Here is a 16,978-nt window from a genome sequence, read left to right as displayed (position 1 = left end):
TTTGCTTTGGGAACTGCAATGCTTTATGTAGAAAATTCTTCCTCTTCAAAATGTAATGTGCTGTGTGCTGGGAAAATACGTAGAGGACTGTGTTGTATGATTGCAGTGTTGTAGATGTACTAGACAGTCACTTGCTCTGTATAGGTTGATCTTACATTGTTGAACACAACTATTTTGTATACTGAAGTCTAAAATAACCATTAGATCTGTTTCTGCCAAAACACGTGTGCCCTGTTGATCAAACCTGTAACCTTTGAAATCAACGAAATGCTTACTCAGCAGACCCATTTGTTTTCTTTAGTTTTATCTAGCTGTGTCCTCCACTTTGCACAATGAATTAGCTTGTCTCCTTGATACCCAAGGATTCATGATTTTAAACTAACTCTTGAAAGTGACCTTGCAATGATTATATTTTCCAGAAAAACTTTGAGAACTGTTTCAAATCACATAACAACACAGTAAGATAAATATATCCTAAGTAAACAGTATTTAGAATCTCACAGTTGTTATTTACTAGAAAGACTGGAATGTGACAGACGGGAATACCACTTTTACAATGTATTGAAATGCCCTGTTATTTTCTTCAAGCTGCTGAAGTAGGAGATGGTGCAGCTTAAAGCTGCTCTGAGACATGGTATTGTTAGGAGACGATTTGCTGGTTTGGAAGTGGTTAGATTTGAGATTGACCAGTTATTTGGACCTTGTGAAGTTTCAGTTATTTGAATCTGTTATTATGACTGGTATTGAAAAATTTGTGTAAACCCAATTTACATTATAGGAGCTTTCACCATTCTTTAAAGCCTTTTTATAATTCTCTAAATTAAGTAGAAGAAATGAACAAATGCTCTTCAACTACATGTATTGGTTTCTCCTTTCTATTGCTGTTCGCTTTTATGAAGGTCACGTCAAATTTATCATGCAGTGGAGGACTACATGAACACAATTTCTTAATTCTTTAAAAAATTAACAGTAGTTTCTTTGATTTTTTCAGGACTATTTGAAGCCTAAAGAAGGCTGTCATGAGATAAAGTGGAAAATGAAAAAGGTTGTCATCTCCTAGTTTGAAAGATTCTTATTTTTATTTTTTTTTCATGCTTGGCCAACTGGCATACGTTATTCATGAAAATGAAGTTATTCTAGATCTCTGATTTAGTGGGGAAGGCAAAATTGCAGGTCCTTTGAAATCAATAACAGACTTACCAGTGATTTTTTGTGGGACCAATGACACTGCAGTTGGAATATGAACAAGAAAAGTTTGATTGCTATTTTAAATTTAGTGCAAGTGTATTATTGGAGTCATTTCTATGTATGTACCTTTACTAAACTACAATCACGTTTTTAAGTCTAACTCCCTCAGCAGGAGAAAAGATCTAGGCAAAGACCATAAGCAAATGCATGCAGCGTTCCACCTGTTTTGTGTCTTGATAGATCTGTGGTGGCACCTTACTGTATTAATCATCTTTGTGTTTATTCTTTGTCAGCTTCAGCTTAAGTACCTAGTGCTTTTGGATAAGTATTAACTGTTATTTATGAAATAATATATTGCAGCACATTGCCTTACACAGACCTGGATCAATAGGCAGGACCCCAGTTCTGGTATATTTGAACTTCTGCTGCCGAATTGAGTGCACTGAATGTGTAAATCTAACCGAATTGAGTGCACTGAATGTGTAAATCTAACCTTACTATGATACAAAAGGATCACAGGGGTTAATAAGCTGCTTCTGGTAGCTAGGATCTTCATGATGAAAGTCAGTGTTTCCCCAGTCCACTAATAACTATTGCTTGTTGACCAACATACCTTATGGTGCAGGTGCAATTAGAGTGTGAGAGTTGCCCAGGTAGATGTTGTTTCTGGCATGTCTAAGTGCTGCCAAAGGGCTTTCAGTTGGAGTAATGTTGTTTTCCTTGGGAGTTTTCTTGTGGTACATTGCTGAACTCATGCTTTGACCCAGTAAAGCTAGCGTTGTCAAAGCAGCAGTACTCAAACTCACATATCACTCCCATGCCATAGAAGGTAGTGTGCCCTGAGGGTGGGAGAGCAGCAGATTCAAGAAAGATGCTAAGATAATAGCTGTTCATATGGCTGTTGTAAATATACTGGGAAATCTTTGTGCACCTAAACTAAATTTACTTTGCATTGGAATTTATGGTGCAGAAGCTGAGCTGTCACTTCTCATTATTTGAGAATTACTTGACTCCTGCTGATCCTGAGGTTTCTTATCTGATTCTCATACTAGAAACAATTGCATCCACTGGCCCCAAAATAAATGCTGTATTGAATGTTACAGTCTGATTTACTCAACTTGAAGTTGTTTCAAAAAACTTGTCCCTCTTGAATTTTTCTCTAGCTGAAAAGAAGCCTCAAAACCCCCAGCTTTTCTGGTAAAAGTAATTCAGTAATAATTTCTCTGAGTATGGAGTCTAGTGATGGTAAACCATGAATGGGGATAACTGCCTTAGATGTTAAAGCACCATTTGCAATTAACAAATTACTGTCAAACTCATTCTCATTGATTTCCCCTTCCTGCACCAGGCTGCAGGGCATGGTGTCTCTGGCATATGCTCTGCTACCGGAGTCCTGAACAAAATTGAGGACTGGGCTTGGCACCTGCAGATTATAGAAAGAGCCTAAATAGAAAAGATGTCCTTGCATTTGATGCAAGAAAGTTTTTGCAGAATATTTGCTCATGCTTCTACTGGATATGTCTGCATTTGTTCCTGTAGAGTCTTGTCTTCTGCTGAGTTGAATTATCTGTTGTTATATGCAAGGGACTAGTAAAATAATTTGTATTTTAATTTTTTATTACTGCTGCTTAGTAAAGCATCTGCTTGAAGATGATCTTTTTGGATTGTGTAGCCCGGTGCGTTGTGTGCTCAAAAAGTCCAGGATTCTGTGCCCAGAAGCAGCAAAATGCTTTCTGCTGCTTGCATACTGTGCCAAATTTTGGTTTGCGCTCATTCTCACTCTATGGAAATGAGACAGTCCAGTAGGCAGACTGTACTAGAAAAGGAGTAAAGAGTTAGAGATATTTGGGTGTACCCGTTTGGATTAATTTGTAACTGGTGCTTCTGTGTATGATAATTTAATTATCATGTTGCTCCAGTGCCTTAAAGCTGTGTGAGCTTTCTCTGAATGTATTGCAAAACTTGTTTAGTAGTTTACTGTGAAGTGATTGACGTTTTGATTGTCTTTGTTTCTTTGTAGAGCAAGGCTTAGATCACATAGCAGAAAACATCCTTTCCTATCTTGATGCCAGATCACTCTGTGCAGCAGAGCTGGTGTGTAAGGAATGGCAGAGAGTCATCTCTGAGGGAATGCTATGGAAAAAATTGATTGAAAGAATGGTACGCACAGATCCGCTATGGAAGGGACTGTCAGAAAGAAGGGGTTGGTAAGTACCTTGACAGTAACTAAATTGACCTTTCACAGTGTTCTCCTTCACAAATTTCCCTAGTCGTGAGCTCTTCCAAAAAGTAAGTTTATAGTAAATTGGTATCACTGAGATCCTTATCTCTGGCACGGACTAGTGGGGGTAGCTACAGCCAAGCTGTCAGCTCCCGTTTCTACTTTGGCTTTGTCCGCTGTCCTTTTGTGCACCGGTGTCTTTCAACACTTGATTTCCTGTGGTAAGTCGGTCTGCAAATTTGTGATTTCTGTTTTGCAGGGAGAATGAACATGTAGAATCAGCTCACAAAAACTAGCAACAGCATATTGTGCAGCGCTTTTTCTTGAGTGAAGTATTTCCAATTAAACTTTTTTTTTTTTGCTTAAAATGTAAAATAGCTGATTGAGCTGCAGAAGCCTCTCTCAAAGAGAAACCATTTATGTTTGTGGCAATGGAGTTTTTCTATCCTTTACGAGCATCTGAAGAGATGGGATGTTCTGCTTTAGAAACCTGCTTTTCTGTGCTCTCTAGTGGTGTGCCTAACAAAATGCATGCATATTGTAAAGAGCAAGAGGACAACACCCTGCTGGCTAAAAGCCTTAAGAAGCAGTGAACCCTAATTTAGAAAACCATAAGGAAAATACCTGTTATCTTTTTAGTCTTGGACATTTTAAATACAGCTGTCAAATTGTAAAGTCACAAGGGTTGTAACGGTTATACTAAAAATTCTTAGAAGTATTCTGTGAAATGTCGTAAGGTTTTGTTCTGTGCAGATTTTGAATTCCTTTAAAGTTTGGATTCTTTGTGGTAAATTGAAAAATATGTTTCTGGTTCTTCCTAGGGATCAGTACCTGTTTAAAAACAGACCAACAGATGGCCCCCCGAATTCATTTTACAGGTCCTTATACCCAAAGATAATACAGGATATAGAGGTATGTTTTCTGATATATAATATCTGCAGGAGAAATAATGTTGCATATTGTTACTGTTTCAAAGATGGTGCATATTGGAGCAATGAAGCATATCATATGTATCTGTATCACTACTACTTTGTGAGCTCTGGCTCTTCTGACAATGTAAAAAATACCCTCAGCAACTTATTGGCACAGTATGTGCATTAATGTGTTACTTTAAGTGTTAACACTACCATCTTTTTTGCGTTTAAAGATTTTTTTTTTTTTTTAACTCTTCTGGGACTGTGGATTTTAATAAAATAACTGTGTTAGGAAACTTACTACTCCAAGACAATTCCATGTACTGCTGAATGTTCTAATATATTGGTGACGCTCACTTAGAAAGTGATCTGAGGATTAATGCCTTAAACATTTAAAACATTGCTCATTTAGTAACTTATTACTTCTAAAGCAGTCACTGTTGCAAATACACCTTTCTTCAGGGTATGGGATTCTTTTTCTCCTGGAGTGGTTTGATGAGAACAATCAGTCCTACAGTGATAAGCACAGCAGGGGTATTGGTGGTATGAAGACTGTAGAAAGTACTATTCTTTTCTTTGATACAAAATTTTGATTATCTTGTTTAAGAGTTACAAAGTTGGGCTTGCTCACTTATTTTAAAATGTTTCTGATAAATCAGGATCATCTTGGTATTCTGCCTACCAGCAGAAAATCTGTCTTTCTCAGTTTGCTGTGTACCCACCATAAAGCTCTTAAGTTATACCACAGACTGCAATGGATTTATTTCAACCATGTGATGGATGTGAAATTATTGGTCTGAAATTCATTAGTGGGGAAACACGTGTTTTGATGTTTAAGACAGATGTGAGCTAATAGAATCATTCTGCTATGGCAAATGTGAGTTTGTGTTGCTTGGCACTCAGTAAACAAAGTTATTCAAAACTCTTAACCTATCTGTGGAAAACATAATCCAATTTTCAGATATTTTTTTATAACCCTTGCTACACAATTTATAAACATTTAAAGATAAAGAACTAAGCATGAAATGTAGCCTAGGCAAAATAAGATCAAACTTGATATTTATTTGTGAGCTGAATGATACACATTTTATTATTTGAAGGGAGATGTCTACTCTCTGTAAGGAATGACAGAGTGATACTGCAATGACAAGAAGCCCATGGGATTAAGGATAACTCTTAATGTGATATTTTCTTGCTTTCTGCAAAATTCTGGCACTGGTCAGTAACAAAAATGGGTGAAAAGCTGTGTGGAAAGATGACCTTTGAGATGATGTAGAACACTGAAGGAGTTCAGCATTATTATAACTCAGATTGTTATTTTTCTGAAATTCATTTGTTTAGGTGTAAGTGGAACATTTGTATAGGAATTCTTATTAGAGATGGGAGTGTTTCTTAGAGATGTTCTGAGGCTGTTCAGCCTTTGAACTGTCACAATCTGCTATTTGATATTGTCATTCTTTAGTTGCTGTAGTTGTCCTAGTACAATGCACAGAAATGAAGCTCCTGAATTGGACAGGTTTTGCTAGTATGAAATAAGCAGGAAAAAACCAAGACTCTTGGGCTTCACTTGTTACTAATATATTAAATGTAAAAATTTTCGGTCTCAAAATATCTGGGAGTAGGGAATGAGTATGCCACTAAAAATATATCATAGTAATGAACATGTTTCTTGAAAAACTAGATTTCATTAAGATAACAGTAAATATATTAAACCCTCAATTAGGAGAAAAGTTTTCACTGCACTGCCTGGAAAGTAAGGGCCTGTATATTCAATATGGATAGAAAATGCATCAGTGTTTGGAAGTCAAGAAACATAGATTTGTAATACTCTTTTGAACCCTAACTTTCTTTCAGAGTTTCAACTAATGAATTTTTATTTTTCATTCTATAATGCTTAGGTGGATGATGTGATAAATGTAGAATATGCAGAATAAGGGGTTATCTCGTGTCAAGCTTTGGGCTGGAGCTGGAACAGTAGAGCATGCTGTATGTAAAACATGCTATGCCACTAGTACTTAAAAATAGTAATGTGAGTAATGAGTGTGGGAAAAGAGTTGACTTTTCTGCGGTGTACAAAGAGTAAACTGTAAGCTGTTGCCATAGTTTCTGCCCATTCCAAACTGCCTGGCAATCCAGCTACTTTTACATATGATTTCTGTAGTTTCTAACTAATGCTTATATCCTTAACGATGTTAAATATTACTGGGGCATGTGGGAAACTCCTGTGTGTCTCAAACTCAGATGGAGGGAGGCAAGAATAGAGAAGCAAAATTAGGGCTCTTAAGGGAAAATCTCCTGTAGTTTTGTATTTTCCATTCCATGCTTGGGTCTATAAACCTATGAAAAACCTTTGGTCATTAGTGGTTGTCAATCACTTTGGGTAGAATTTAAGCTATTTTATACCTCAGGAAAACCATGATATGGTTGCATCACGGAAATGTGGTGGGATGACTCGCACAACTGGAGTGCAGTGATGGATGGCTATAAACTCTTCAGGAGGGATAGGCAAGGCAGGAGAGCTGGTGGGGTAGCCCTATATGTCAGGGAGTGTCTGGATAGTTCAGAGCTTAATGATGGTGACCATAGGGTGGAGTGTCTATGGGTAGGAATCAGGGGGAAGGCCAACAAGGCAGATATTGTGGTGGGAGTCTGTTACAGACCACCCAACCAGGATGAGGAGACAGATGAACTATTCTATAAGCAGCTGGGAGAAGCCTCACGATCGCTAGCCCTTGTTCTTGTGGGGGACTTCAACCTGCCAGATGTCTGCTGGAAATACAATACAGCAGAGAGGAAACCGCCTAGGAGGTTCCTGGAGCGTGTGGCAGATAACTTCCTGACACAGCTGGTGAGGGAGCCAACTAGGGAAGGTGCCCCGCTGGACCTCTTGTTCACCAACAGAGAAGGACTTGTGAGCCATGTGATGGTTGGAGGCCGTCGTGGGCAGAGTGATCACAAAATGATAAGAGTTTTTGATTCTTGGAGAAGCGATGACGGGGGTCAGTGGAACTGCCACCTTAGACTTCCGGAGGGCAGACTTTGGCCTGTTTAGGAGACTGGTCGAGAGAGTCCCCTGGGAGGCAGCCCTAAAGGGCAAAGGAGTCCAGGAAGGCTGGACATTCTTTAAGGAGGAAGTCCTAAAGGCACAAGAGCAGGCTGTCCTCAGGTGCCGAAAGACGAGCCGGCGGGGAAGAAGACTGGCCTGGCTGAATAGAGAGATTTGGCTCGAACTCAGGAAAAAGAGGAGAGTCTACGACCTCTGGAAGAAGGGGCAGGCAACTCAGGAGGACTACAAAGGTGTAGCAAGGCTGTGCAGGGAGAAAAGTAGAAGGGGCAAAGCCAAGCTAGAGCTCAATCTGGCTACTGCTGTAAGAGACAACAAAAAACACTTCTTCAAATACATTAGCAGCAAGAGGAGAGCTAAGGAGAATCTCCAGCCCCTAGTAGATGGGGGAGGGAGCACAGTGGCCAAGGATGAGGAAAAGGCTGAGGTACTTAATGCCTTCTTTGCCTCAGTCTTTAATTGTAGGGCCAATTGTTCTCTGGGTACCCAGCCCCTGGAGTTGGAAGATAGGGACGGGGACCAGAATGGAGCCCCCATAATCCAGGGGGAAATGGTTAGTGACCTGCTGCACCACTTAGACACTCACAAGTCTATGGGGCCTGATGAGATCCACCCAGGAGTACTGAAGGAACTGGCAGAAGTGCTCACCAAGCCCCTTTCCATCGTTTACCAGCAGTCCTGGCTAACTGGGGAGGTCCCAGTTGACTGGAGGTTAGCAAATGTGATGCCTATCTACAGGAAGGGCTGGGAGGAGGACCCGGGGAACTACAGGCCTGTCAGCCTGACCTCGGTGCCAGGGAAGCTGATGGAGCAGATCATCCTGAGTGCCATCACGCGGCATGTAGAGGATAACCAGGGGATCAACCCCAGCCAGCATGGGTTTAGGAAAGGCAGGTCCTGCTTGACCAACCTGATCTCCTTCTATGACAAGGTGACCCGCCTAATGGATGAGGGGAAGGCTGTGGATGTTGTCTACCTAGGCTTCAGTGAAGCCTTTGACATGGTTTCCCACAGCATTCTCCTGGAGAAACTGGCTGCTCATGGCTTGGATGGGTGTCCTCTTCGCTGGGTAAAGAACTGGCTGGATGGCCGGGCCCAAAGAGTGGTGGTGAATGGAGTTTTGTCCAGTTGGCGGCCGGTCACAAGCGGTGTTCCCCAGGGCTCTGTGTTGGGGCCAGTTCTGTTTAATATCTTTATCGATGATCTTCATGAAGGGATCGAGTGCACCCTCAGTAAGTTTGCAGATGACACCAAGTTGTGTGGGAGTGTTGATCTGCTTGAGGGTAGGCAGGCTCTGCAGAGGGACCTGGACAGGCTGGATCGATGGGCCGAGGTCAATTGTATGAGGTTTAACAAGGCCAAGTGCAAGGTCCTGCACTTGGGCCACAGCAACCCCATGCAACGCTACAGGCTTGGGGAAGAGTGGCTGGAAAGCCGCCCAGCAGAGAAGGACCTGGGGGTATTGGTTGACAGCCGCCTGAATATGAGCCAGCAGTGTGCCCAGGTGGCCAGGAAGGCCAATGGCATCCTGGCTTGTATCAAAAATAGTGTGGCCAGCAGGAGTAGGGAAGTGATCGTGCCCCTGTACTTGGCACTGGTGAGGCCGCACCTCGAATACTGTGTTCAGTTTTGGGCCCCCCACTACAAGAGGGATATTGAGGTGCTGGAGCGTGTGCAGAGAAGGGCAACGAAGCTGGTGAAGGGTCTGGAGCAGAAGTCTTATGAGGAGCGGCTGAGGGAGCTGGGGTTGTTTAGGCTGGAGAAAAGGAGGCTGAGGGGAGACCTTATTGCTCTCTACAACTACCTGAAAGGAGGTTGTAGAGAGGTGGGGGTCGGTCTCTTCTCCCAGGTAACAAGTGATAGGACAAGAGGAAATGGTCTCAAGTTGCGCCAGGGGAGGTTTAGACTGGATATTAGGAAATTTTACTTCACCGAGAGGGTTATCAAGCATTGGAACAGGCTGCCCAGGGAAGTGGTTGAGTCGCCATCCCTGGAGGTATTTAAAAGACGGTTGGATGAGGTACTTAGGGACATGGTGTAGTGGTGGTCTTGGTAGTGCTAGGTTTATGGTTGGACTTGATGATCTTAAAGGGCTTTTCCAACCTATACGATTCCATGATTCTGTATTGGCAACTAACCTCAGTGCTGTCCATGGCCTCTGGATACTTTGGTAGAGCAGTAAAGCTGAAAGGAGCCAGGTCCTGTCAGCTGTGGGCTCTTGCCTCTGAACTTCACTTTAGCAAAAGTAAATGTAAGCCTGTGTTTGCCCAAATTCAGGAAACAAATGCATCTTTGTCTGGTCTTCTAGAGTGGTGAAATCTGTCTTTGAAAACTAATGGCAACTTCAAGAATCATCACTGCTCAGTTTATACAGGCAATGCGTTTCCCACGTCTGGTTCTTCGAAATTGCTGAACTGGAGGGGGAAGGCAGAAGGATGAGGGTATTGTGCCACGTCAAATTTTTCCCTGTTTATATATTTCCTTCAAGCCTTCTGAAATATTGCTGTTTTCCAGATTTCCAGCCTGGAGTGGGGTTAGTGTTTCTGCTAATAGTCAAGGGTCCAATAATTCTTCCACTTCCAAAAGCCTATTATAATTTTTCTAATAAATCACCCTTTAAAGCACTTTTCACAAATTGCTTCCCTAAAGGACTATCAAAAGAAGCTTTTAACACTGTTTAAAAATGTAGATGGTGAGTAACAATAACAACAAAACTTAGGTATAAGATTAAGAGCACTTCTTAACTTTTTCTCCCCTTATTCTCTTTTTAAGCCTGAAGTCATGCTCTCTGTTAGTTTCATACTTTTCCTATTCCTTCATGTTTCAAAGCAATGTGCAGAAGCTCTTAAATAAGACTTTTATTTTAGCTGTGATGAAGAATTTTGTGTATCTCAATACCAAAATGTTTTTTCTTCAAATATTTGCCTGGACCTTTAATAAGATCTTCCTGTTTCTGTCAGAGGGTCAGAGTTTAGGGAGCTAGTGATGAGCCAAAGGCTACCATATTAGCATTTATATAATTATATAGGTATTTTTATAAGACACTTATCTTGTGTCCAAAGGACTTGATTTTTTAATACAGTAAAATATATTTGATGTAACACAAAAATCTTGTCATTCAGCATTTTACCTGTGGAGCACAAAGATTAACCAAATTCTGCTAGACTGTTTCTAATGATAAGAGTTATTAATTTACTGCAGCTGGTACTAAATTGGGTTGTGGGTAGAGATAAGCTCAAAGAAGAATGCACTGTCTCCTTTGGATTGACTGACAGAATTTGAAAAGTAATCCAAAACTTGAATTAACAATTGGAAGGAAAAATGAGGAATGATAAATAGCAAATTTGAATTCTTTCCCTTGGGCTCTATTTGAATTTTGGGTCAAAAGTCCATGCAACCACAAAGTGTTGTTAGCTGCAAGGTAATACAGGCAATGATTTGGCAAAGTGAGGTTCCCTTGCCTCTCTGAAAATTTATTAGTGCCAATATCTGTTTATTTCATGCCAAACACATTTTAGGAACATAATGTCATTTCTGAAATCATTGGATTTGAAAATAAGAGGACATTTAGAGATCTGAAACCAAATTCTTGGAAAGAGGTAGTTACTCTCCACCTCCACTGTGAAGCCAAATATTTAATCAGGTTTCATTTCACAAGAGGTGGTCCAGTAATTTTAAATGTCTCCAAGTCAAATGTTGAATTGCCAAGCTTCTTTAGGAGCTTTTTTTAAAGAGAGAACCTGATTTGGGGCTTATCCTAGAAAACTGAACCCAGGTTTGCAAGACCTTGTTTATGGAGATGATCTGGCTGGTGCGGGGTGTCCTGTGCCCGGGTGCAGTCCCAAAGTGTTGTGGGGAAGGTCAGCTGTTTTAATGGGACTGAGTTAATCAGCACGTTGCCAGGATGGGAAGTTTAGTACTGCTGATTCCAGAACCCCAAGTCCCTGGATTTTTTCCATACTACTTGTGAAGCTTGGCCAACTATTCTGTTTTCCCCTCAGGATTAGCACAAGTATCTCTTTCTTGTGATGAGTTGAGAAGACTTATTTAATGAATGTTCTCCATATCTTTAGGCACATGGCTAGTGGCCCCATCTTGTTTCCATGGAGACTTAGGTCCACCTAATTAAGATGAGAATTAAAATGTGATTTTGCTGAAGACTTTAGGAAAATGTGGTACCAGGCCATCAGATAAACACCATGTGTTCTTCTGAATTTTGAAAAAGCTCAGATTTTAGGACTAGAACTGAAATTTTAAAGCCTTGGGAAAATTTGAAAAGAGGAAGAAGTCAGCTCTCACCCTAAGTCACTGCCAGCATTGGGAGATCTTTGTTTATGAAGGTTGCAGTGTATAATTTCTGAGGGAAATCAGTTTGTTTAGTACTGTTCTAATTATGATGCTGGAGAAATTTTATGTGCGTGAGTGGAGAGAATCTGGTCAGCATTATACGGCTAGAAATTTATTCAGCCAGCCTTTGAAATCTACTCCAGGCACTTTCCAAAAGTCATTTCTTAAAAATTAAACTGGCCAAGGAAAGGAGAGGCTTTTGAGCAGCAGGGACAAAGTTCTTGTGGTGCACAGCACGGGTTTCGGCTCTCACATCTGAACAGGGTAGAAGACTCCTTTCAGATACCCCTAGCATGGGACAGATTCTTGACTTGTCTTTTTTTGTTTACTTTGCCCACATCATACCTACATTTTTCACAAACAGGCATAAAAGGCTGCTGTTTTGCTTCTGCACATTTGAAAGAGGGATTAATTGTTCCTGTTTGAATACTTTGAATGCCGCTATGCTCTGATAGGGCCTGATAAGTAGCTGTTTAAACATAACTTCGTATTTTTATGATGTTATGCATAAACTTAGCTATTGTCTCCAATGGAACCTAAAAGGTGCAATAATTTTGTTTTTCAGCAGCATTGTTCTTTGTCAGGTGTTGTGTATAGTCCAGATGCATGTGTCATTGAAGTGCCTCAGAGAACCTCTCTCTGTTTTCATTGCTGTTGGCTTGTATTTTTAAGATTTCCTCTCCAGATAGTGGTACTTCTCCTCTATTGCTTTGGTGTAAGCAGGAGTTCATTGAAAGTTAATATATTTTGATGTTGTGTCTGTAACCTGAAAGCTTGACGTTTTACTGTCTCTTAAGTGTGGTAGACCTACTTGATGGAAATTGGTGGAAATGGGGATCCTTTAAGAGGAAACCAGTGAGACCCATCCATCGGTGTTATTGTGATCATTGAAGCTGCAGAGGTGAAAAAGGTTTTCTTCATCAGATGCTGCCTTTGGATCTCTTTTGGGATCTCATGCTTTGTGGCTGTATTTGCAGAGGTGCTTGGTAGAGAAGAAGGACCTTTCAGGGAAGAAGGACTGCTTTGTTCATGTGCATCCTCCTGTTACAGGTTCTCCTGAGCAGGAGTTGGAGAGGATTTTTTACTCACTCCTTGGGGAAACAGAACAACTGTGCTGGTCAGATCAAAGATCTAGCACAGCATCCTGTCTCTTGACAGCATTTAGTAACAGATGCATGGGGCAGAGCATGGGGACATGATGCAGCTACACTTCGATTATGTGGGAGTAATCAAAGTCTCTCATTTCCTGCCTCATCTTCTGTCTCCCTCAACAAATCAGTCGCTACCACCGTCCTGGGCAGTAAGATAGTCCTAATGCTGAATTACTGTTCTTTAGGTCTGAAACTTCAGTTTATGTTGCCTTTTTTATCTGACTTGCCTAAGCTCTCTCTGGTGTATAACACCATTTTGACACTTAGAGAACATGCTGTCTTTTCTTCATGCATGATGCAATGGTCAGTATTATGCTGTCAGCTTTCTCCCAGAGTGATTTCCTATATCCCTTGTATGTCAGTGGCCTTTAATGTAGTTTCTGCGAGTCTTCTCCTCTTCCTCTGGAAGACATTAGGATATTCCACTGTCCAGATTTATCTCACTCAGCATCGTAAGGTCGATCTGTTCTTTTTAAATGTGGCTTTAAAAAGGGTTCAGCAAAGCTACAGTGAGACTCAGGAATAGTTTTACTTGGTGGACCTTTGAGCAGCTGCATACATATTGGATCAGTTGCATGCAGAAAGAGACAACGCTTCGTCAATTTATATTGTCCACATTTGGATCTTACCTAAGCAGCTGTAAACATTAGGAACTTAATTTTTAGGTCTTGAATTCTGCCAAAAAATCATGATTTAATTGTAACACTTGCTAGGAAAAGCTTCCCATTCCTTTTTCTCTGGAGTTGTTTGGATTTTTGGACTTCACTGTTCACAGCTTTTCTTCTGGTCTTGGGGTTCATACTAAAAGTGATATATTTTACCCCAAACTGATCTGAAAGCCCATGTAGTGTTCAGACATAGAGTGGCTCTCAGTAGTACACTACTAGCTTTTTGGCCTTGCTTTAATTTCAGACTGTTCTTTGAAACATAGCCTGAGTATCCTGTGATTTTTATAAATCAAGCCAGAAGCCCACTTCTCAGTTATTGGAAGTTCCCCCCCCCCCCCCCCCCCCGTGAAAGTGAGCCTTTGTTCTTTTATTAAACAAATACACACTGAACTTCAAATATATACATACATATGTATAAAAACTATTGTATGTTATGTGTTAGTGGGGTATAGTCAATCCCTATTTCGCTATTTGTTAGTCTTGCTTCTGTGATTCTTCATGAAGGTGGTTTTTATTCTTATTTGACTCTTCTGTTTGCATGAAATAAGGTAAATACCAAAAATCAGTTGATCTGCTGTTTTGAATGAATCTCTGCTTACATTTACTTCCTTGCATTTGTCTACTATGTTACTGTTTACTACCTCTTCCCATGTAACATGGCAACAATTTCTTCCATGTAACTTTTAGTTTTCTTCTGACTTTCACTTAGCTTTAATTGTGAATAATCTAAAATATGAAGAATTCTTGGTAGTGGAAAGCAGAAATTCTTCTGATGAGCAGTAGTGCCTATGTTTTCAGATCAGTAGCATATAAATTTTAACTTAAACACTAAACAGCTCTCATATGAGGGACACAGTGTCATGCAGCTCCCACTTTGTATAGCTGCTGCCTGCTATGTTTCAAAGCATTTTGAGAGTAAAATCCAAATCTAGTCACTCTTCTGAGTCCTGTAGTGTAGCATGAATCCTGTTGTTTCAGCTTTTTCATGGAATAGGGTAAGAGAATTAATACGTAAAGGCAATATGCTTAATGGTAAAAGTACGGTAATAAATGGCACAAAATGTGGTGGTGGCTGGTTTGCAGCACTTGATGTTCTCTCTTCTAACAGCAGTGCCAATTTATGTTCAAGATGTTGATATGGACATCTGTATACCCTGCTGCTATCTTCCAAAGACATGTTTACTGGCTCGGGTGACGATATGCCTCAAGTCTTAGTGAATACGTAATTAGGTATACCGTACCTTCAGCCAAAACTCTTCAGCTACTCTGTTGAGATGTAAGCTCTGTGGAGCTTACTGACCATGTAATTTTCTTGTTCATCACTTCCATTATGCGGCTGGTCTGAGGAGGAGGTGTTTTATGAAGGGGATGTTGGATACCATGCAAGAACTTTTTCTGCCATGCTGCTTTGGCACAGGGATTTCATTGCTGTTCAGGTACAGTACCCACCCCAGTGCTGATCCAGTTCCTGTGGTCTTTGAGTTTTTAGCTGTCTTTGCTGCTACGTGCCTACCACCAGCACTTAGCTCCTTAACAGTGGTTTTTAGAAGTAATGACACAAGAAAGATGATGATGCTCTTTACTTGGAGGGTTTTATCCCTCTGTGGGCTGCTTTGGAAGGAGGCTTTGTTGCTGGCCCATTTTGTCATCTGTTACTGTGAGGCATCATCCCTGTGTGGTCAGAAATCTTGTGGTTTGTGCTGTTGTGGTAATGACAGGACAGCTAGCTCTTAGGACCAGTTCAAGCCTTCTAGGTAATAAGCATCGCGTAGCCTTTCTTCTTCAGGCTGATATAGAGACTACAAAAGCTCTTTGGCCATCACTGTCTAACAGCAGCTTGGAGACCCAATAATGAATTCCAGACTCAAGCCAGGATCTAGGGAATCAGTATCCTTCAAGAGCTTGATGCCTTTTTTTTTTCCCCTCCCTAATGGTTGTAGCATCTTCAGAGAGTCTGAGAGAGGAAAGACCTCAAAGACGCAGGGAGCCTGGTGCCATGGCCAAGCTGTCATTTTGTCTTTGCTTATCAAACCCTCTTAAATTCATAGTGAATGAAGTATTAAACCCTCTCCACCCTGATGACATAAGTTCATTTGCTTTTGCCTTTCCTCTGCCAAAGTCAGGAAGGATTTTCTTTCTTCTCTTAGAAGAAAGCATGCAACGAACAAGGGTTTGGTTTTTAACTGCCCCTGGTGTAAATGCCTAATGCTTCAGGAGAAATCCCTACATATGTAACAAATGTGTAGGTTCCTTTTTCTTTTTTCTGCCCCATTTGTCCTGCAGGAGAATTGTGTATTCAGAGGGAACAGAAACTCCTTGGTTTGTGGGATTAAGATAAACCCACTTACTCTGCAGTAACATTCACAAGGATAAAAATGCAATTTTTAGCCAAGGAGCTGAACACAGTGTACATTATCAAATGGGAATAAATCCTGTTCCTAGTAGATTATCCTTAACACTTCCAATGTATAGTAAATGTTCCAACTGTTAATCCAGATGAATTGCATTTTTTTTTTACTGTGCATCTTTGTACCAGTGAATATATTCTGGCATGGTCAAGGCTTGGCCAGACCTCTGCATCTTGGGCTATTTTCTCTGTGTACTTTTCTCTCTAAATGTTTTTTTTTATCCATTTATGCATTTCTTCAGCTGCCAAATGGCTCTCCTGCTGTGGCAGATGCTTTGGCTTTGTGCTTGGTCTTTATCCTTTGTATGTCCAGATTTTGTTGGTTATACAGCATTTGTCAGCTACTTGTTGCTATTGCTCTAGCAAGCTTTTAGAAAAGTGTGAGAAACTTTTTTTCTGTGTGTGTGAACTAAGGAGATAGTGTTCTGCAACATCTTGCTTTTAATTGTGAAAACCAAGTTTAGACGCAGTTATCTTGGAGAGTTTGAGGGCGATCTGTAGAAAATACAGTAGTGGGTGTTGCATATGTTAGTACTAGGTTTGGTACCATAAATATGCAAATAAACCATGGGTCTCTTCAGCATTGACTCCCTGATGCTTGTAACAGTCCATAAAACACAGCTATTTCTCCCTTGCCCCTTGTACATGCATGCCTACCTACTTGACATATACACAGTTTGTTAAGGTATCTCCTGGAAGGAGGTTGCAGATGAAGACTTTTACTAACTGCACTATTCAGTAACAACCCGAAATTTCCTATAGCAAGCAGCTTTAATGTGGTTGCCAGTATTGTATTAAACATGTTCTTTTTCAGAGGGTCCTCCAGGTTGCCCACCCACTCAGCCATATTTAGTCATCTAAAATAATGTTATTTCTCTATATGTACACATCTGTTTTCACTCTATTGCCAATGGAAATGCTGCTGTATATTCTCTGTGTATTGTGGCTACTTTCCCAGCGTATTGAAAATTTACGCAGTGTAAGGGGATTTTACAAGTTCTCAAAAAACATGAAGTAT

The 16,978-nt window shown here is 40.6% G+C and overlaps 1 protein-coding gene across 4 annotated transcripts in view; it reads left to right on the top strand.

Moving 5' to 3' along the window:
• The window catches only part of FBXW11 (F-box and WD repeat domain containing 11), a 79,024-nt gene that overhangs the window by 45,990 nt on the left and 16,056 nt on the right, over positions 1 to 16,978 (top strand). For all 4 annotated transcript variants that reach the window (XM_075510044.1, XM_075510043.1, XM_075510045.1 and 1 more), the window contains 2 exons: positions 3,209 to 3,395; positions 4,231 to 4,321. In XM_075510044.1, coding sequence (XP_075366159.1) covers positions 3,209 to 3,395; positions 4,231 to 4,321 — 278 coding nt within the window. The remainder of the gene's footprint in view (positions 1 to 3,208; positions 3,396 to 4,230; positions 4,322 to 16,978) is intronic.

Source organism: Mycteria americana, chromosome 8, assembly GCF_035582795.1.
Source record: "Mycteria americana isolate JAX WOST 10 ecotype Jacksonville Zoo and Gardens chromosome 8, USCA_MyAme_1.0, whole genome shotgun sequence".
NCBI lineage: Eukaryota > Metazoa > Chordata > Aves > Ciconiiformes > Ciconiidae > Mycteria > Mycteria americana.
This window is presented reverse-complemented; position numbering and strand designations above follow the sequence as displayed.